We start from the raw sequence: 22,977 nt of genomic DNA on the forward strand, positions 1-22,977 counted from the left end.
TAATTTGAGTTTAGTTATTTAAAAGTTCAGTATTGTGTCTAGACTGGTTGTCTAGGAGGCATGTCCAATGGAGAGGACAAGCCATCATTTCATCCTACACTATTGCTTTATTTCCCAAAAGAAGGAGGGCCTTTTTTTTTCTTTCTTTTTCCATACTCTGTGGGAAGTAGATGCTTAGGCAATGGATGCCTAATTTTTCAATAGCTAAAATAAGTAGGTGGAGTACAGTTGCTAATTATTTCATAGTATTTCTTGTTCTTATGGGGAGCATTCTCAGGGTAAAAATTTGTGGCATTTGTCTAAAGGCTGTATTTTGTTCAGATTTGATTGAATGGGAGTCACTGCTGCATTTTTATTGCATTTTTTTTTCACAATGGGCCCAGACAAAGAACAATTACTGTGATTCATATGACAACAAAACTGAACCAAGGACCTGAAAATATGATCTTCATAAAATTTATTTAAAATATTTTTACCACTAGGGTCCTATGAACCTTTTCCTACTGAAGAAAAAATAAATGTATTTACATTCACTCATCTCTATCATAAAGAAAGAAATAACTGAATGTGATAAGTATAATTTGTAAAAAGACACAAGAAGGGATGGTTGGGAAGAAAGGGAAACCCCTAAGTTCATTAAAGCTCTTAAACCTCTAATACAATCCCAGTCTTTAAACTGTTAAACATTATCTATATCAGCTTTCTTAGCTCATATTTATTGATTGTGCCCACAGAAGATAAAGAGTGAGTTCATCTTTTAAAATAAACATTAAAAGATGGCTCCATATGACACATGAATGCAAGAATTATTGGGCTGAAATGTTGTGGCCAGAACTGAAAGATCCTCGAACGTGTTTTTATCCTTGCTCATGTCCCCTGTGTCATTATGTCCTTTGTGTATAGTGTTTACATTATTCCTATTTTGCTAGATATTAAAAATGTGCATCTAAAACATGCTTTTGTGGTACTGATATAATTTTGTCTAACAGAATTGGAAATGAAGGACACAAGTCTTAACAGGCCATTCCAGATAACTGCATAGTGACTTCCCAGAATATACTTCAGCCTTCTCCAGAAGTTTGTTACTTGGAACAGAAGTTCAGCTGATTACTCTGCTACTAATGGCTTCTGAAACTGAAGGTCTTCATGCATATGCCACTATCTTTGCGTACAACTTTATTTGAAGTCTATATTCTTCGTGATCTGTCCTGAAATACTTTAAAAAAATACCCATCATGGCTCTCATGGAGGGTGAAAAGCACCAAAGGTTAAGGCAACTGTACTTGTCTTTTGTATAAGGTTTGTTAAGCACCAGCGCAAAATGAAAAGTTACTTTACTGTAATTGCTAAAATATGGCATTGTACAAAAAGCTTAATTTCCCATGAAGATTAAGTAACACTATCACATAAATGGCATTTTAGTGTAATGCTTGTTTCTATTATTTAATAAAATGCAGCATGCTGTAGAACTTCTGATACATAACTCCATATTTGTTCTTCATAGGAGCTTTCACGGTGCTCTGAGAACAGGCAATGCGGGTAGTTTGCAAATCAGGGAATGCAAATGCTCCCAGCAAAAGTGCTGTGAATAATAAAGCCGTGAAATGAAAAAAATTTACAGGTTGACTCCTGAACAAACTTCTAGTTGCTGAGAAAAGTTTTCTCCAATCCAAAATGTGGAGTCATCCAGGGGACTGATTTTCCTTCCACACAGATGTATATGATGTAAGTGTGCTTGAGTAAGTCTAAAATTGTTTGAATGAAGAGGCAATTATATCCTCAGGAATCTCCTCAGGAAAATGTTACATTCTCCAAGACTTGATAGTGTTGAAAATGGGAACAGATTACACTGAAGTGTTTTAACTGGGGAAAAAAAAAAACCTAAACCAACAAAATCAAAACAGCAAGCAACAAACAACAAATCCCTTCCTGTCCCCCATCCCGCCTCCCAATTACTATTAGGCTCATAGGTTTCAAAAAACATTTAAGATAAAAAGTGTCATCTGTTGTGTGCTAGTCATCGAGTCCTAGTATGCATCATTATCATTAATCCACATTTAGATAAAGTAGGAAGGCAAAAGGAGTCCAAAGCCACAGAGATGGATTGGCCACTTACACTGATTTATTAATAATTCACCAATATTTTGCTAACTCTGGGTGTACTTGGACAACAGAGAGGGACAGTACAAAACAGCTTTTTCATATGGGATTTAATTCTTTAGGATAAACAAGAAAAAATCTGTTGAGTGGCTCATGTCAGTGAATTTGCTGAAATAGCACTTCATGTTAGCATTGCACAGTGACTTAGGTTGATTCCTCCATATGACCTTTATTTGCTGAATGACCTTTTTTCTTTTATCAATAATCATATTCAAGTTAATTATCTGCTTGATAGTCCTTCACCAGAGCTTTACATTCATTTTGTGCTAATTTTCCATAAATTACCTCAGAAAAAACCCCAAACCATTCAATAACAAAGAACAGATTGTATAAGTGCACTTTTGACATAATTTGTAGTGGTGTACTTCTTATGAGGTTGAGAGATAAACCTCATCAGTCCCAAAATTATCAGGTGCATTCCAGGTCCCTAGAGGACCCTTTGGTCTCTGCACTGAAGCATTATGTTGGACAAAATTTGGCACGTCATGCTTCTGTCTTCGGGGTTTGATGTTCTACATAATGCCACAGTTGCATGACCCTTTTGTCATTTCCAAGCAGAAACATTTCAGTATCCTATAGGGGAAGCAGGCTTCTCAATTTTACACTAATTAGGCTTGACAGCTTTGTATTTCCAAGTTGCTTGAATTGTTTTTCCAAGGTAATTCCTTTTGTTTTGCCAGCTATTTGCTGTAAACATTTATGTGCTTGTTTATGGTAATTAATATCTCTCATTTCCTTGCTCCATTAAATGAAGGTACAATAGAATTATGATGGTTGTTAGAGGATTTCCAGAATGCTACAAGAAGAAGGAGATACTGTTGTCCTCATTTATATAGATTTAGTGCACTTGCATATGTCTGCTGTTTAGTTATTTTCTAATGTAATAAGAATTTATTTTCTCAATTTAAACATGTGACTTACCCAAGGCACCTAGTTTAAATGAAATATCGGTCTCAAAGCTCTTCTTTTCTCTTTGACAGACCTTGCAATTACTAGAACACATTTATTTTTTGAGGTGCATTGCAGACATGTTTTGTCATGCTTTTTGGGGCATTCATTTTGCATCACATGTAAGACTAGTGTCTCTGTCCAGAAAAGAGCAACATACTGCAGGGATAGGTGCAGATAGATAACTATTACTGTGATTACCATTAATTGACAAGAAGACAAATTTTGACGGCATCTTTCGAGTGAAAATTCTTCAAAAGTTCTGTAATTTTTGAAACAGTATAAAATTTGCTGTGCTAGAAGAAAGCTTTAATAAATGAATTTTCAGTATGTAGGTTACAGCATTTTTTTCTTCTGAAGAAAACGTAGCTCTTAATAGAAGTTACATTATTTGCAAAAAAGGAGAGTCTGACTTACAGACATCCTGTAGAGAATTTCAGATGCACAGTAAAACAATCCTTCTAAATACATGTTCCATGCATAGCAGCTGGACACCAGTTGATGCTTTCGGAAATCTCTAGAGGGAAACTTGTCTGCCCAAGGAAGCCTTCAGGACACAATTAGCACTTCTCAAGGCCTATTAAGAGCTAAGTTTTGGGAGACTGAGCCAACATTAAAACTTTGGCCAACTGGCTTCCAACCACACACAGAATCCTTTCAAAAATTTTAGTGTTCAGACAAAGGCCGTGATGGAATGTTGGGGTTTATGAGCTTTAGAAGAGCACAAAAATGTTTTGTGGGATTAGAACATAATGGAAATTATTGATGATAAAAGATCTTGTACTGTACAAAATAAAAAACAGGACTGTGCCACACTTGGAAATTCATTGAAATAAATACTCTAAAAGACTCTATAATATTTAATTATATACTTCAGTGTTGTTTTATTCATGTGAACCTAGTTTCAAATAGCTATGTTAAAATGGAATATCTTTTTTAAAAACACTATTTCAAAAACATGTCACTTAGTCTTCAAATGTAGAAAAATCTTAAGACTAATCTGCTATTTTTTGTTTTCCTTTAACAAGGCAGGTCTGGTCAATGATAGAAAATTATATACCTGTCTTTTTAAAGATATGTTTTAGCCTAAATAATTATAGGAGCAATTTTTTTTTCTGAAGCACAAACAGTGGTACAACTTTACTCTGTTTTTTTTCCACTCTCCATGTTTAACAAGTGTATATGCAATCTGGTTTTTTTTAAACATATACTAAATTGCAGGTCTGAAAACACAGAAAAATTCAAATACATTTTATTTTATATTTTATTTTACTGAAATTTTTATCAATTAAAATGTATTGAAAATATCTAGGGGAAATGGGATCTCCCCTAGAATAACTGCAAGTACTGTTTCTGATAGCTAGGTGTTAAGATATTTTTTACAAACTTTCTGAAGCTAATTTTGCAATATCTACTCTTAAAAAACTACGTAACACTAAAAAATAGCCAGCATAAGTAAGTTCCAAGTAGTTTTTATTATTGCAGAGATTCTTTGATTTGTTCATATTTGGTAATTAAAATTTACACCACTGAACACTCTTACTCATTTGTTGTAGCATATGTTTATTTTTCACTTGTATTCAGGTAATTGTTAATTTCTCAATTAACATTACCCAGAATTTTGAAATGCCCAGCCGTGATGAAGATGCTAACAATACCAGATGTAAACCAGTAATTATCAGCAATCATAAAGCAAGCAAGCTGAGTTATTAAAAATCATATCCCATGTCTGAAATAAAACAAAATGTAGTGGGCACACTGTGGTATTTTACCATTCTTAAACACAGTGAGACTATATATATATATATATATACGGGTGCTTGCTCGAAACTTGTAAGTGCCAACAAGCTAAGTTCTAGAATTCAATTAATGTGAGAAGCTGAACAAAACAAATCCCTTAACAAGGCCAGTACATGAAGGCTTACTTTTGAAAACTAGTGGATACAAAAAAGAAAATCCATTTCACAAAGGAGAGAACATTCTGCAGAAATTGCAGCTTGGTTACTTTATTAATGGCAGTTAAAGGATATGAAAACAGGGAAGGTAAATAAATATACTATTTTAAAAGTTGTTTGGTCTCTTGACCATATATTCTCATCATCTGGATCTTCTCAAAGAACCCAGTAGAAGCAAACACTTACTTTAAAGAGTTTTCTAGCATTTCATTGCTTACTTCAAGCAGATGAGAGCCAGCATTGCATCATTTACACCAAATTGGTTTCTGATGCAGAAAATTAGGTGGATGGAGACAGACTTCACCATTGTTACCAGATGAGAAATTTGTGGTTGTTTTCTGTTTACTGTCATGAAGATTACTCTAATGCAGTAAGATCTCATTTGAGATGAAATATCACAAATGAAGATGAGAGTTCTATTGCCACAAAGTGATTAACAAAGCAAGTTTTGTCAGGCAGTGTCTCTGTACAGCTGCAGCAGCTCTGGCCCCGCTGAACATCCTACAGCTGTGTGACTATCTGACACACACAGCATTTCAGGGATAAGGCAATGTAGCCCTGTGTAACCCTGTCCCAACCACAACAGTCATCTCAATTTCATCACCCTTGGCACTTTGAGAGCTACTCAGGAATCTCTGCATTAAGTTGTCAAGTTACCCAGTTGTTACCAAGTTCCCAAGGGTAACTTGACAACTAAATGCAGAGATTCCTGAGTAGCTCTTGATAGTGGCAATTGTCCCAAGCACTGAAAAGCACAAGATTCACACAGAATCAATCAAGGTTGGAAGAAACCTTCAAGATCATCTAGTCCCACTATCAAAATAGCAGCATTATCACCATAAACCATATCACTCAGACTCCTCTCAAACACTTCCAGAGGTGATGACTCTACCACCTCTCTGGGCAACTTATTCCAATGCCCAACCACTCTTTCAGTGATCTGGGCTTTTTTTATATCTAATCTGAACTTCTCTTGTCAGATCTTAAGGCCATTTCCTCTTTCACTTGAGACATGGCAGAAGAAACTCTCACTGCAGCCTCCTTTCAGGTAGTTGCAGAGAGCAATGATGTTCCCTCCAAGTCTCCTCCAGACTAAACAATTTCCAGACAGGTCCAATTTCCCCAGCACCTCTTTATAGGACATGTTTTCCAGACCCTTCATAAGCTTTGTTTCCTTTTTCAGGATATGTTACAATGCCTCAATGTAGTTTTTGACATGACTGCCCAAAAGTGAACGTAGGATTTGAGGTGAGGCCTCACCCATGCAGAGGACAGAGGGACAATCAGTGCTGGGCCACCTGGGCATACGCTGGCTCATGTTCAGCTGTGCGTCAGCCAGCGCCCCCAAATTCCTTTCTGATGATCAGCTCTCAAGCCCCCTTTCCTTGAGGCTATGGTGCTGCATGAGGTTGCTGTGAACCAGGTGCAGGACTCAGCACTTGGCCTGGCTGAACCTCATGCCTTTGTCCTCAGCCCACTGTTTGAATCTTTCCAGATCTCTCGGCAGAGCCTTCCCACCCTCCAGCAGATCAACACTCCCACCTAATTTGGTGTCATCTGTGAACTGCCTGAGGCTGTATTTGAGCCACTTCTCCAAACCATTGATAAAGGTGTTCAACAGGACGAACCCCAGTACTGATTCCTGAGGAACACCACTGGAGGCCTGAAGAAAGCTGTGACAGGTGGTGATGGTAGCAGTTGAAAGAGATACATCAGGATGGAGTGACCTGCTAAACTTGCTAAAGTGTGGAATATCACCAGGTGTCTTGGGAGAGGCTTGACTGCCAGTGCACGTAGGGATGTTCTGGACAATAACTTTTCTGTCATAGTACACTTTTCATTACTTTAATCTCCCACATGAAACATGGTCAAAGTATCTAAAAGTAGCTTGAAAAGGAAAATCCTAATCAGTGGTTGACCATAAACATGATGTATTAGTTGTCATCAGAAGATGTGTTATACAGATTATTTTGTGCTGGAGGGATATACATGCACAGATCTTCCTGAAGCACCACATCCAAAATGGCTGAATCATACAAGAATTTATGTATTTATTACTTCTAATAGCTTTTCCAACTGCATGTACCAAGAAATCAGTGATAGCAAATAAAGCATGATTTTCTCTTTTATCTTGAGAGAATCACAAGTAAACCCCACCAATTGTATTCATAAATACAATAGAGAGTAATAGGTAATTTATAGGTATTTATATGAATATTCATATATTGAACTCAGAAAATGGGCACCTAGTTATTCATCATTTTAAAACATGTTTATAGAATACAAATATATTAGTTCTTGGGGTTTTTTCCTAATGCTGATGAAAATGAATAGTACTTGGGGACCAAGTCTGCCTATTAAAGTGATGTGATACATTACCGTGCTTGTACAGAAATGAGCACAGATGGCGGGTCTATTATTTCTCTAGCAAGAAATTTGTCATTTTTTTTCCCCAGGATTCAAATCTGAGCAACACTTGCTTAAGTCAGACTACCTCTGTGGGGATCCTTAAAATATTTTTCCCATTACTTGTACATTAGGAGTTAGAGAAACAGAAAATGATTAATGCCATATTAAAATTTTAAAATGAATGAAGTCTCTCAAACCAAGAGTCTGAGATTTTTATATTTCCCCCCACCCCCAAATAAAGGGAAACAAATTTTGCATGTAAATGTGAGTTTACAGGGATGAAGTTTTGTGTACCATGCTTAGATTCCCAACAGCCTGTTTAGCTTTGACAGATCATTTAATTTACATTAGAATACTTGAAGATGTTAGATTTTTAGACATTTGTTAATTAAACACAATTACGTGGAGTATGAAACAACTTATGAGTAATTTAAAATTTTTGCAGGCAAAAGATGGTGTTTCAAGCAGACAAAGAGTAGATTAAACATAACTATGTTGATGTTCATAATCTTACTTTTATGATAAGAATCAAAAAAGCAATATTTCATAAGGTTTTGTCAATGCCTTATTATACACCCAAAGAAAGAAAAAAGGTTTTCAATCTGCCTTATGACTTGTCAGAGCATATAATTACAACAAACTCAAAGTTAAATGAGAGTTTTTAATGTCAATTGGTCAAAGCTGGATCACCTCGCAGTGAAGGCAAATTTAATACGGGTTAGGATTCCCAATAACAAGAAAAATAGAAACTTGTACATTAATTTACTTCAATACATTGAGTGTACTCACATTTTGGCATTCATTACACACTCTCTCTACCACTCCTTCCTCCTCACACTTCCCCTGCTCCAACATGGAGTCCCTCCCATGGCAGTCAGTTGTCCATGAACTTCTCTAACTTGGATCCTTTTTACAGGCTGCAGTTCTTCACAAGCTGCTCCAGCGTGGGTCTTTTCCACAGGGCGCAGTACATCAGGAACAGGCTCCTCCAGTTTGGATTCTTCCAAGGGTCACCTCCCAGCAAACCTGCTCCAGCACAGACTTCTCTCCATGTGGGTGTGCAGGGCTGTTTCTCTCATGTTCTCAGTTCATCTCATCCACCTCCTCTTGCTCAGCAGTTTTTTCTCCATTTTAAATCTGTTGTCACAGGAGTGCTACACCATCACTGACTGAAGTGCTCGGGCTTGGCTAGCAGTGGGTTTGTCTCGGAGCTGGCTGGCATTGGCTCCGCTCTGGGGAAAGCTTCTGGCATCCTGTCCCAGAAGCCACTCCTGCAGCCACCCCTGGGCTTTGCTTTTGCCAAGCAAACCAAATATATTTTGGGCAAAATATTCTTCCAAATCAAATTCCATTTAAATGAATCTTAATTTTTGAAATCCAGCTCTTCATTTTCCATATGTGATGGTTACTTCTGGTATGATCCTGGGGGAGAACTCACATCCAGAACCTGGAGGATCAATTTCAAGACTGAAGTCTTGGAATGTAAAATTAAAAACTCTCAAAGGAGTAAAATAATTTCAAAGCTTGAATAACAACTCATCACTTCAAAAGTATAAGGATTTTTTAAAGTAGAAAAATATCAACTCCTTTAAAAGTCAAGGTGGGAATATGGTAAATATTAGTAAATTTGATGAACCAGAAAACTTTGGAATGTGTAGTGATTATACCAATACTGGGTTCAAAGTGTTGGTATCTAAGGATTGGTATTCTCTGTATTGACATAAACTTGTATGCTAATCGGGATCTTCTAGAGCCTGTAACAGACAAAAATGTCAGGAGAATGGGATGAAATATGTCAGCTTTCACAGAGCAAGGTTTGAAGAGTCTGGGGGTAGTATTTGGGAAGGCTTTAGGTGGAAAGGTGTACTGTTCTGTTGGAAAATGAAGGATAAGGAAGCCTGCAGGCAGCAGAAAGCAGGGGAAATAACAAATTCATTCTGTAAACCCTGGAAAGGATCATGCCAGCTGTTGGTGAGAGAAGGATCAGTAGTCAGAAAGAAGGTGGAAATATGCTAAACAGCTCAGGGAAATAAGAAAAAGTAATACCAAGGTTGTTACTAACATAGCTATTGATCCAAATATTTGTTTAATAGACCTAAAGATGTGCTGTTATCAAGCACTAGTGTGCTAGTTGTCACTGTTTCAATGCATGTCACTTCTGCTTCAGCTTCTTACCCTTCCCCACTCTCAACTGAAAAAAGGTGAAGAGGAATTTGGAGAATGTTGACTCTGAAGAGGTTGGAGAACATGATTGAAACTCCTAATATCAGGTCCACTCTCAAGACAGCATTATCCCAGCTACTTTCTTTCATGTGAAAGAGTCAGTCCTACAGCAAGTACCAGCTGTGCAAAACTTCTGATTTCATTGTAGAAATAGCTGAAAAATAAATGATAGTCAGTCTTGAATGATTCATAGCCAACTAATTCTCAGGTGAGTGAATACGAATAAAATTGTAGTCTAGGGAACTTTCAGCTTCTGCATGATTTATTTCTTCTTGCATGGTTAGAGAAATGATTATCATTGAATTAAGAAAAGAGAAAGGGTATTCTTTTTCACAGTTATGCAGTTCACAGGAAAATGTGCAATAGTTGGGTTTGCAGCATTTGAAAAAAAGGTGTTAATTGGAAAATTCTGAGTGACAGAAAGTGAGAACACAGATTTTGCATGCTGTGAAACAGAACAAGACCACTGGATTAAAAGAATAGACATAACCTTCAAGATTTTTTATAGTGTTATGGTGTGAAGAGAAATTTTGGTGTTGCATTAAACTAGTATGTTGAGTTAAACCAGTTGTTTTTTCTGGTCACTGCAGCATTGTTCAGGAATATATAAATAATTCCTTATTTGTTTATATATTTTGTTTTATACAAATGACTGCCAAAGAATTTTTTTTAAGGTTTTCATGTTTAATTTTAATTTTTTCACACTTAGAATTATCAGAAAGTTTACTGACCCTGTCCAAATTACTGCACTAAACAATAGCCCAAGATAAGCAGGCAGACTGTGGATTTTGTAGCCCTATATACAAAGTTTTTCCCCATCATTTCAAGCTGGCAAATGGCTCCATTGCTACAAGGCAGCACAAAAAGCTGTCTGCTGTAAATGAGAGTAACACCTTTTCAAAAATATGAGCCATTCATTTATTCAGTGTGTACACTTCCTCAGGAATATCCTCAATCTCATTTAGGGTGAAATTTAAGTAAAGATCAAGGACAAAATATTGTTGTCATGTAGCAACCTTTTTTTACTGAACTGCATTCATTGTTTAGCATACATGCAAGCTTTTCTGCAGAGCTAAGAGGACCTGTAATGTTTTTCATAAAACAAATTCTGCAAAATTTAAATATGCAGTGTTGTCTGCACTTATATGCAGATCTAGCAGGCAGGAATTAGATATTTCTTTACTCTGATAAGGTTATTTCCTTTCTTTTCCTTACAGCATAACAGCTGGCAAAATACTTTTGAGACAGAGAGCTATAGAGCTATCCTCTTATAGAGTACACTGAAAAAATATAGCATATGGAGGGTATTTGCATAATGTACAGTATCTGTGATGAGAAGCTAGATATTCAGTTTTTCTTGCATAACTTGAGTATTACATATAATATGGTAAGTTGAATGAAGAATTGCTTCTTAGTAAGCTACAGAATTCTGCTCGGTGGTTAGTTTATTTACTGTATTTTAAATTTTGATGTATTATAAACAATGTTCAATGTATAACTTCTACTTTCTGAAGCAGTTCTTTTTTGAATCAGCTTATATCTAGTTTTTATGTCTTTTTATATATCTACATATCAAGTACATTTTGGCCATCTCTTACTTATATAATTTATGCAATGCTAAATAATTAATGCACAATATGGTTGTTATCTTTCAATAAATATTCAGTCTGTGCATGCACTCACAAAACCACTAAAAATCTTCAGGTTTATTTCTGAACATAGAGTGTGTATGGAATCTAGAGTTTGTTTTAAGACCTTGAAATGTCACGCATTAAGGTAATCATCATGCTGTTGTATTTAGCAAAATCAAAAAGGAGCACAGTCTTTTTGCACACGCACAAAAAGACATGCACAGGGCTGAATGCTTCATGCTAAAAAATGTAGATAATTTTCCTTATTAAAGTTTGCAGTAAATTTAAAATGGTAATAAATAACAGAACTTTATGGAATGCAGCAATTACATTTTGTTGTATTTCTTTTTGTGAAAAAAATGCGCACAAAATTAATGCATCTCCTTAAAGAGGTATGCTGGTGCCATGAGAGGCAATACAAACTAGAAGATGACTCTCTGAGAGTAAGTTACTAAACCATTTTTCTGTGTGTTTCTGTATCAAACTAGCTATACACACCGTGTGGTTGGCAGTGGAATCAAAGCTCAGTCTGCAAATCCAGAAGTGAAAGTGAAGGGAACAGATCCTGTAATAAGTCAAATTATTGACAAGCTGAAACATGTTATTCAGGTAAGGAGCTTTTTCCTATGGATACAGTATAGTTCTAACTACCACTCTAGTAATGAAAGTGTTAATTTACTGCACCATAAAGGTTAATTCAAGTTTCTGCTGAGTGCACATCCACAGCAAAACACTAGTTGCTCTGTGTCTCACTTCACTTATTAAAAATGATTTAGTTAAAAGGCTTGCATATGGCAGATAAGTGTAGGAAGTGAGGCTCTGGTAGCTGGGCCATCTGTACCTGCGAGCACACAGCTCGGCATTGCAGCGAGCATGCAGAAGCACCAACAGGATGATTCAGGGATATTAACTGTGTGCACATGTTTACATAACAATAAGACATAATTTCCCTCTTCCCTCTTTGTTAAATCTAGGTTCTTTCTTAACTTTGTTTAGATGGCAGATAAAAAAACTAGGAAGTTTGAATGAAAATCACATGCCTGCTAAATGAAAGTTGGTGTTATTTACCTGGTATGCATATCTGTGACTTACTAAATTTAAGGCTTACAAGGAAGTCAATTCCAACGTGGCTCTGTACAGTTATATTATTGCAATAGGTTTACAGGATTACAGGTGTCTCTGGTTACATGTCACATTTATATGCACAGATAGTCAGAACTAGAGGACAAAAGCATAATTCTGTCGAAGAACAAGACAGCAGTTATTTTGACAACAACAACAACAAAAAAAGCTTTGTATTTCAGTTTAAAAATACAAGTTTTCACTCTGATCTGAAGGCTCACTGACCAGAAAGGTTCTCCAGGCATTTCTTGTCAGTGACCCATTTAACCCAGTATCCTCTTCACTGCACTGGTAAAAGGAGAGGCTACTTAGGGAGGCCATGAAGCTTCTCACTGTTATTGTCTCGAATTCCCTTCTCTACCCCATTCCCCAAGCAAGAGAATTAGAGATATTAAATGTCTTCTTCTTGCCTAGTGCATTTATATCCATCTAAGGACTTGCTTTAATTCTGTTTTTACATCTTCTTGACAGGTTTTAAGTACAGTTTTCCACATGGTTTCTGGAGTTGAAATATTACTGATAGCTTCACAGCGAAACCTCTTGGTTCTTATATCTCTAATTGTGAACAATAACTCCGCTCTGACAACCAAACAAAGAGTGCTGAAATAGAAAAAAGAAAAAAACCAGAAAAATTTCTTTTCCATCAGTAGTGTTGTTTTCTGGGAGAAGTGGAATTAGATTTGAAGTTCAAAGGCAATCATTATTCTTTCCTTCTTAAAAGAAATATCTTTTTTATCCCTCCAGCTTCAGCATCATGCTTTTGTCTCTCTTCTTTATTAAAATGCCATCTACAATGGTTGGAAAAATCAATGCAATTTTCACTACAAGAGATGGTAGTGGTTTAATTAATAACTACAAAATACTATACAAAGATAAACTTTGTAAATATTACTTGGTAAGTTCCATCTATCAGGAATGCTTTCCTCCTTTTATAATGAAACTGCTCTGTATAGTTTATTGTGTTGGTTTCCTCTAGAGACTTGAAGTTGTGTTGTTTTCTCCTTGAGTGAGTACCTAAAAGACTGGAATAGAAAATTTCCATTATAAAGTATTTCCTTTTGAGAGCTTACTTGCCCTTGTCCCTAAAGACTTGAGTGGATCTTGGGGAAAAGGACATACAATTTACATACTGAAATGCTTACTAACCTCCAAGTATATTTTCTTTCTGTGGGATAGTTTCTTTCCTTGTAGCTCTGAGTATGAAAATAGGGTCAAGGGATAAAGAGAGCATCAAAATCCTTAGAGACCTGACATATAAGTGCTTTTCCCCAGCTGAAGAAGCTGCAAAAAAGCTTTCTTCTTCACCATTTACTGCTTGGGAAAAGAAGATGAGGAGTGTAAGTTAGAGACTGAAATACAAAAGATCACCTTTTTGTCCTGTGTGATATGAAAAAAGATGAATCACGTAGTAAGCTTACAATGGGGCAGAAAATAAGGGGAGCTTAATGGATTGTGGTGATGCCTCAGAGACAGTCATACTTAAACATAACACACTATCCAAGCTGTATTTCTGAACTTCAAAATTTTAAATAGCTAATTTAGTGGGAGTAAAACATATTGGTGAAGTTTTTCAAAACCAATAATTTCTGAAATTTACAAACTGTATACTTTAATTCATTTTTAGGGTGAAAATAGCAAAAGGGCAGATATTTTTGAGATCCTTTTCTGCTCACATTTAATGTTAACTTAGGAAAACAAATCCAGACCAATCTGCCCTGCATACAGAAACAGACGGATTTCTTAGCATCTCCTCAGTTTTTTTCCTGTTGGTTTTACAAAGGCATAAAAATCCCAAGCAAAGAATTTGCTTTAAAATATGTAAATATCCAATGTTTAAACTGTATTTTCCAGGTTGTCTCCTGTTAAAAACTTTAAACCCCTGAAATCAACCCCTGGCTGCATAAGTGACAGTATCTCTTTTCAGCAGGCTGTGGTTTCTGGGTAGCTCTCCTTTGTGAGAGGCTCACAGTAATCCTTCTTTTTCTGTAAATAGTGGATTTACCAAAAAAATCAATAGAAGTTTTTGATTCTGTTGGACCCCAATGCCTGTAATCTGAGCCCTGGACTCCACAGGTTCGTATTCACAGCAACAAAGTGAAGTTACAGGAATTGATATGAACCAGTCAGTGCTGAATATGGCTTGAAAAAGTCACCTTCTTCTGTAAAACTCCTTACTTGTACAGACTAGTACTTTTGAGAGTTTTAAATGATGGACCCTTCTCATTCATTTATCTTCTTGACAGGCAAATTATGGGTTCAGTGCATATCATTTTTATGTACTGCAGTCTGCAACTATCACTCTAATAGGTAATCAAGATAAGCAAAGTCAGTTTCATATGGTGTAAACAGTAATGGGAATTATTTTCCTTTCTTCCCCAATAAGTTAAAACCATGCTTAATTCATCATTCCTGCAAGTGCAAATACTGAGGTTATGAAGTAAATATGATATTTTGGAGCTGTGATTACAGACAATTGGATATTGGTCTTTCCAGCGTGTTTCTTCTTTCAGAAGAGAATCTCAAAAGAATACTGCTTTTGAAAGTAATTGACATTACTTGGAGCTTGTATTTACAAGTTAAATAAAGTCTTCCTCATTTTAGGAAATCTTGCCATGGCAGAAGATACCCATATGTCTGCCTGTCTAAATTAGGCAGAGCAAATCTCCCTCTGGAGATCTCCAGAGGCACCTACCATTAGTGACTACACTGGAAATTTGAATGCTTCTCTCAGGATAAATGGTTTCCAATTTCTCGGTGCAGTAAAAGGCATGTCTGAACTTATTTGGAGAAGATCCCATCTTGCACTGCTATACCACTAGAGTGCTAGCTGATATGCATAAAATAATATTTACCTTCTCCACAAAGGGCTGAAAACTGTCCCTAATGGAATTGATGCTTACATTCCTTAAAGGAGTGAATGCCATTACTTCATATGACATTAAATGCTGGTGACAGTCTAATATTTCCTTTACTATTTGTCATTATTATTGCATGGTGAACGCTCTGTTTCACCATGCTGCCATTTGCCCATTTACCTGTCTCAAAAAGGTTGCAAAAATAGTGAGATGAGACTTTGTTTTGACACTGATTTGGCATGCTAACAACTAAATTTTCCATCTGCATTTTTTAAAGCTTTTATCAATGTACCACAGCACAGTCAAGGTAACGTGTGTTTTTGTAAGAGCTGTTCAAGTATGAATTGGAAATTGGGATGGAATATATTACCTGAATCCTCATCTGCTCCTACAAAGAACCATGTTTTGGAATCATTCATCCACAAGGTGTGGCATTTGTGCCTACTTACTTACGATAACCACCTAATAGTTAAAACCTCCCTGCCTCTTAAACTACTGCCAACAGCTGTATACATGTCACAAATTAGACATTTCAATTACTTTTTTAATGACTGAAATACAATTCTTTCTCATGGAATGAAGGAATTCTCAAGAGTACAGCATTAGACAGACACATAGTTTGACCCAGTCTTCGGTGGCACCTTCTTGGAGTCTCACTTTCTAAACTTTTCTTTCCCCTTCTCTTCCTAAATGCTTTTTGTTGATATAGCGTAACCTGCAGTTTGTACCTTTCAATAACAGGTAAGTGGGAAGCCAAATTTCAGTGCACTTTCTGCAGCAGCCATTCAGCATTCACTGGTATTAGAATTGCTTTCAGCTGTGTTTGCTCCTAAACTGCCTATTTTTTTTTTTGTTGCACTAGGAAAGACTTCCTCACGAGTTTGTTCTTTATTTCATATTACAAATGCATATCTAAATGTTAATTTTGCCTTAGATTTTGGTTTTATTTGGTTTTTTTTTACACTTTTTGGTTTCATCCAAAGTTAGAACAAATCTGCAGGTAAAGAATAGCTCAGTATGTTGATTATGTTAATTTTTTTCCCCCAGTGATTTGTTGGCACTGCTTCTTTTTTAAATTGTTTATTTCTGGAAGAAATACAATGCTACTGTCTTTTTGAAAGCAAACTCTTGAACATATTTTTGTTTTGGCAAGGCATGATAGTAGAGTACTAGTGCTGTAGGGATACCGGGATATTCCTACTTGACAGAGAAGTCTATTTCATATATCATTGTGTGAGCTGTTCCAGTCTTTTATCCTTTCTATTGAGAGCTGCCTCTGGCTGCTGGCTGGTGCCAACAATATGTTAAGTGCTTGACTATTACCACTGCATGTAAAATATTGGCAGAATTCCTGTAAAAACATTGAGCAGTTAGAGATTAGGTGGGAAATTATTTTCTGAGATTCATACTCCTCCCTTTAAAATGTACTTCAACCTCCAGCCTCAAAAGCACACAAAGGAGTGCAGGATTGCTGATGCTTTTCCATCTCTTGGGAGTGAAAAGGTTTTCTTCACAGTTTTGTGACGATAGTGAAGGTATAAACCCTTTGTGTTGCTCACAAAGGTGGTCTGTCTGTATTTTTAAGTCAAACACTAAAAGTTACGGGAACATTCTGAGATGACTATATGTCTTGGAAAATTATGTGTAAACTCAAACCTACGTATTGTTTACAGGCAGAAGGCAGAAAAAAAGTGATTAGGAGGGTATGCAGTTTAGCTGATGCATCTCCCACTGCTGGGATGCTTAGGAGGTAAATTGAGAAAAACAGTCACCAGCCACATAGTCCTTCTGATCAGTAATTTAATTAAAACACCAGTAATAGTTTCTCTAGATTACTCTGTTTTTCACTAACTAGATTACCAGAGTTATTAAGGGCTAATCAAAGTCCTGTTCATTTAGAACAAATGATTATTTTTGTGAAGTATCTATTTTAAATAGGATTTATGCTGAAATGAAAAAAGTCTACACTGTAAAGGGCTTTCTGAAATTGTTTGTTGTTCAAATTTGTATAAAGCTCTTAATAATGGGCTAATTAAAAAAGAAAAAAACCCTTAACATTTGATTGTATGTTTTTTTTCTCCTTGCATTTCTTATAAGGCCTTCCAGAGTGCACAGTGAGAAAACATATTTGTTGATACAGCAGGGAGATACTGTCAATTCTTATCCATTTTTTTTGAAGAGAACAGTGGCTGAGAAAATAAAACAGCCTTTTCTAGCTACTTAGGTGGATAGTGACGCTAACTGAAGTATTCATTATGGTGCAGATCCTATCTACAAAAGTCTATTTTGCACCTAAACTGTTTGCTGTTATAACTGGTAAAAATTGCTTGTGTTAGGGTTTTTAGCAAAACAGGACCATTGTTCTACCTTCTCATTTTTAACTACAATATAAAGGGAAGGAGAGGTTTGAGATTTTGGAAGAGCCTGGAGTAGCTCCACCTGCTCCTCATAGAGACCACCACACCCTGTACACTGTTCTAATACGTACTTCTTAAATCAATATTCTCATTTCATTGATAATAGATAGAGGAATATTCTCAAACTGACATGCTTGGAACATGTTTGGTAAAAAGGGAAGAGAAATATAGAGCAATATCAAATAAGGCTTTAAAAGATTTAAGTTAAGGAAGATATCAAGTCTCTAGTCAGAAGTGAAAATTAAGTAGTAGTTCTAACTTATGAAATCTGACACACGTCACAAAGCCTTCCCATAGTTACCTTAATTGACAGCCTCTTAAGAAGCTTAGCAACCCCATAGAGTAATATCAGATCAGGATGGAAAGTATCAACAAAAATTTGAGAAGCCACTTACTGTTCCTGTTAGTACTAATGAATGGCTGATGTAATCTGTCAACATCTCTGTAACATTAAGAAGATACTTTGTATTCGAGCAAATTCATTAAAAAGGAGAAAGAAGAGTGGGACAGTAGGCGCCATTGAGGTGTGAGTGCCGTTTCCATGGTCTTGCAGAGGTCTCCTCGGTGCCATGGAGATTCCCATGTGAGGGGTTCCTCCAGGCTGACCCATCAAGGCACTGAGCAGGATGGCTGTGCTGGGTGTCCATTGGTGCTGGCTCGGCACTGTGTCCCACCTTGGTCTGCCAGCTGTGGGTTGTGTACAGGAGCAGAGAGTGTTCAAATACAGCAGCAGTTCCGAAAATACTGATGGGGATGCATTGCCTTGTGTCAGTCCAAGTGTCACAGCTGAGGAGAATGCTCCTGGGGGGTTGAGGGTTGGGCTAGAAGACCTTTAAATGTCCCTCCCAAACAGAACTATTCTATGATTCTATTGACTCTATGACTATACTGTGTGAACTCATATGCTATAACACCAGGTAATACACATGAGAAATCTGTCATAAATACTATGGACATGAAAAGGTGCTGTCAGCAATTATAAAACAGAAAGCACAAAGGAAACTGGATTGTTTACCACCAGTGATCCTAAGACCATTTCTTAGAATATGTGCAACAGTCATTATACATAATTGTGAATCTAAAATGAAACAGGTACTACAACAACACAAAACACCTTAAAAAAAAAGGCATTTCAAAAGCATTTCAATGGTTAACTGTTAAGGGAAAAATGTTGCTGGTTACAGACTTTCTGGCCTGAAAATCCTTTTCGAGCATGTTGAATGTCTCCTATTTGAGACAGGCTATTTCCTTTTGGTCTCAGTCCTGGGAAATCCTGGGAGGCAGTGACCTGTGGAGAGCAATACAGAGCAAGTCATTTGCTGCAGGCATCATCATAATTTGTTCTCCTTGCCCGTTTGCAAAATAAGCAATGTGTTCTGTAGGCACAAGAAAAATCCATCTGGAAAGCAATCTGTTGCTCTGAAATCTTACAAACAGAAATCTCATGTTATCTATGAGGGCTGTGTGTTGCCTAAAGAACTCATCTGCTCTTTGGAAGTTTTGGAATTGTGGAAAGCAGCAGCACAGTATGGAGCATTCAGCTGCTTTTGAACACTGTGGGTCCTAAATCCATGTGGATAACACAAACTGTATTTGAAACTGTACCATATAGTTTATGGTCAGAAATTTTGCTCAGCACAACCCTGGTTTTGTCTTGAGAGACTAAGTCAGCGAACAGTTGAAAAATCAGTACCAAAGGTGAAGTATTTAATTTGCATGAAGTCTCAGCAAAGCTGTTCAGGACTATGGAGTAAAAGGAAGTGTCAGAAACAAGCTGTGCTGTGCATTTTTAAAGCAGTTGTTTGTTTCAAGAGACAATACAGAAAAATACAAATATATCCTGGCAGACTGTGATTATGCACTAGGTTTGTGGGTAGGTTTCTTAGCTTCTCTGCAGTACAGAAATATTACACTGCCCTGTATTTAACTGACTGATATATTTAAAAAACAAAACCCAAAAGAAGCCTGATATATATGCTAATTCTAAATTCCTTCTAAAACAAGCATATAATAAAAAAAGACATTCACAGAAGAAAACTTGTCAAGATAGAAAAAAATAATAGCTTTGATAGTAACCTGATTGAATAGAGATTTATATTCTTTTCAAGACAGGTTAGCTACTCCTTTGAAAAAATATTTTTCAAATTTAGCACTTAAAAAAGCAAACCAATCTTAATATACTTTATCAAACAGATTGTGCAGTCCAATTTAAATTCTTTAATGTGTTCATTACTTTAAGTGACTTTTCAAAGATTTGCATCTTGAAAGTAATATTAACTTATTTGTTGGCTTAAAACCGGCATACTTACCAGTTCCTTAATGCTGTGTTTTGGCCTTTTCAACACTTGCCTGTGTCTGATAAGCTTCATCCTTAAGAGCAGACCAAGGAATACTTTGCAGAAGATCTAAACATTCTGCTGCCAAATACCCACCCTGACTTGTTTGCAAAGCTCCATCCTTGTAGGTCATGCTTTGGAGAGAAAATGGAGACACATTTTTCTCGTTCTTCTCTGAAGCCAGTGATAATTGTAGTAAACTGCTGCTCTGGCAGGGGGACATTGGTGGGACACTGCTGTTTCCTGTCTTTCCTGTACTTTTATTTTTTCTCTTAGTGAGTCATTCAGCTTGATCTGTGGCCTGCTTCACTGCACTGATGTAAACAACTGTAGGATAAAAAAACCCCAAGCAATGAACAATTCATTGCATCTCTAAAGAGAACCCTAAACCAATCCTGTGTCTGCAAATTCCTAAACAAAATATACAGAGCCCAGCTTTTCATGTATGATAATGTTTTGATTAGAAACTTCTCTTCTTGTAACTTGCTTGTCACTTCAGTTGAGCAAAGTTAATTAGTCATTAAAAGTAATCACTATCCTCATCTAGTTTACTTGACATGTGATTACTGCATAAATGTCCTCATGGGTACACTGGCCCATACTACAGGCTGAGCAAATGATGAAAAGAAAATTTAAGAGGACTCAAGGCTTATGCTGATAGAAGTACTGTAAGCTAATTTTAGATAAAAGTGTTTTCCTTTATTTTCTGCCTGTTAATGGCATGTATATTTGCAGTGAATACAGAACTGTCCTATCCTTCTATAATCCTTAAGTGTTATTTTTCCAGGATCAGTTTCCCCTTGTCAGCTTCTTATTTCTGCTTCCTCTTTGAAATAATCACATGGGTTTCATCTCATTCCATAAAATACTTCCATGTCATATTCAACATTTCTTTTAACAGGTATCTGACCTTCTATGTTTCCTGCTGGTACGTAGGTCTGGGACAATGACAACCCAGCTCAAAAGCAAGAAAATTGTTTCCCATTCAGTCAGGACTATAACTGAAAAAATTAGATTAAATATCTGAGTTAAAGTCTTACTGTTAGATACTAACTATTCATGCAGGGAAGGAGGAGAGAAGTGTATTATAGCCTCTGTGAAAACTTTTGTCTTTATTGTGATGAAAGACAGGAAGGTATTTCAAAGTGCAAATAATGAATGACTATGATAAAAACACAGTGATAAGATTGAAAGAGGCTGCAAAATTCCAATTCTGTTACCTTGAACTGTAATTTCCTTCTTAATGCAGCTGCCTTGCAACAGAACTATTTACTCAAGTCTATGCTCAGTTTATCAAAGCACACAGATCTGGGCAGACAAAAACCTGCAGCATAATGTGTCAATAAATATAGCAACATTAATTTTTTGTGAAAAGTGTGCAAACTTCTCTACCAGACCTCCATCACAGTAAGGCTACTGTTTATAAAACTATCCATCATTATTTCCTTTATTTCTTGGTCATCTGATTTTACACCCTTGTCATATACAGAAATGTAACAATCTGCTTTCCAGTAAGTAAGTCTCATACAGATTTTGAAGAATCAGGTAGCATCATAATCATGGAGCATGGTATTCAATAGTTGCATGAATGCACTTTGGGAAATGTTTTTATTTATTGTAATAATTTAATCCATTTAATCTGTTTTTTCCACCTTCTGTTTGACTATTATTCTCCTCTGTCATTTAATTCATTAGAAGTCCTCCTCTAAACCTCTGTACCTGCATGCCACAGTTCAATGTTACATACCTAAATATATGCACCTAGTACATATTTTATCATAGCTGTCAATTTTCCCCCATTCTTCTGTTTAAGAACTCTTTTACAACCTATTTGAAGCCTTGTTTGAAGTGCCAGCCATCTGGCTCCTTTACAGTTCAGCTGCAATTAGTTCCTCCTGTAACAGCTCTCTTAATTTCTACTGTCTATTGTTATTAATTAATCAGATTTTTTTTCCTTGCAATTTTTCTTCAATTTTAGATTAATATTGTTCATCTACTTCTGTTTTTGGAGGCATGTGGGATTCTCAAAGTATGTCAGTAAATACTACTACGTAGGGCTTGGGCTTCAATTTTTCTCGCAGCAGCTTAAATGTTGTCTCCAGAGCTTTTTTGATTGGTTTTGTATAGATCTACATGTAGCCTTAATATTTTTTCATATCCAAAAGTTATTACATATCTTCTCCACACAACTGACAGGGCTCACCATAGCCAGGTGAGGTACTGTGATATCTTTAGTTACTACATTTAATAAGAGTGCATTTGTTATTGCTTTTACTGGCATTCTGTGCAGGTCCTTCAAGAAACCACTTGTTTGATTTTCTCTGAGTACTTTTAAGGAAGTTTTGTATGAGGAATGTGCTAAGAGCAGAGTGTAAAGTTAGGATTTAGCTGGTGAAGTGGGGACATATCCATTAAGATACTTTTTAAAACATACCACTGGGTTGGTCAGATTTAAGTGTATTTTTCTGCTGGATAATCGTAGTTAAGCTCTGCAGGTGTTGCAAACAGACACTTGTGATTTTGGTGTAAGTAAAATTAAATCTCATAAAATAGATTGATATATCTTGGGGGCTTATATGTGAAGATGTCACCTTATAAAACATCAGTTTTAAGAAAATTGTTTTCATGCACATCAGTAAAAAGATGTGTATCTTCCTATCTAGGAGGAAATTTCTTCAGTTAGAAACTTTTGTGTGACAGAAGTTTTATCAAGAAACAATGGTTTATGAAAACATAAATAATAAAGTAGACAATTTGGGGGAATTTTGAGGAAGCATTTATTTGGAAGTTCTTAAAGAGAAAAAATATTGGTTTTAAATGAAACTTGTAATTCCTTCTTATGTTTCCTATTCAATTAAATTTCTAATTTTTCCTAAAATTGTTTTTCAACATGAAGGAAAAACCCCTAGAAAAAATGATTT

General features: G+C 36.2%; 1 protein-coding gene across 12 annotated transcripts in view; it reads left to right on the forward strand.

Annotated features, from left to right (window-relative positions):
- Window positions 1–22,977, forward strand: part of GPC5 (glypican 5) — a 596,960-nt gene that overhangs the window by 181,344 nt on the left and 392,639 nt on the right. For all 12 annotated transcript variants that reach the window (XM_063149526.1, XM_063149523.1, XM_063149528.1 and 9 more), the window contains one exon: window positions 11,815–11,935. In XM_063149526.1, the coding sequence (XP_063005596.1) occupies window positions 11,815–11,935 (121 nt within the window). The remainder of the gene's footprint in view (window positions 1–11,814; window positions 11,936–22,977) is intronic.

This window comes from Melospiza melodia, chromosome 2 (genome assembly GCF_035770615.1).
Source record: "Melospiza melodia melodia isolate bMelMel2 chromosome 2, bMelMel2.pri, whole genome shotgun sequence".
In the NCBI taxonomy this organism is placed as follows: Eukaryota; Metazoa; Chordata; class Aves; order Passeriformes; family Passerellidae; genus Melospiza; species Melospiza melodia.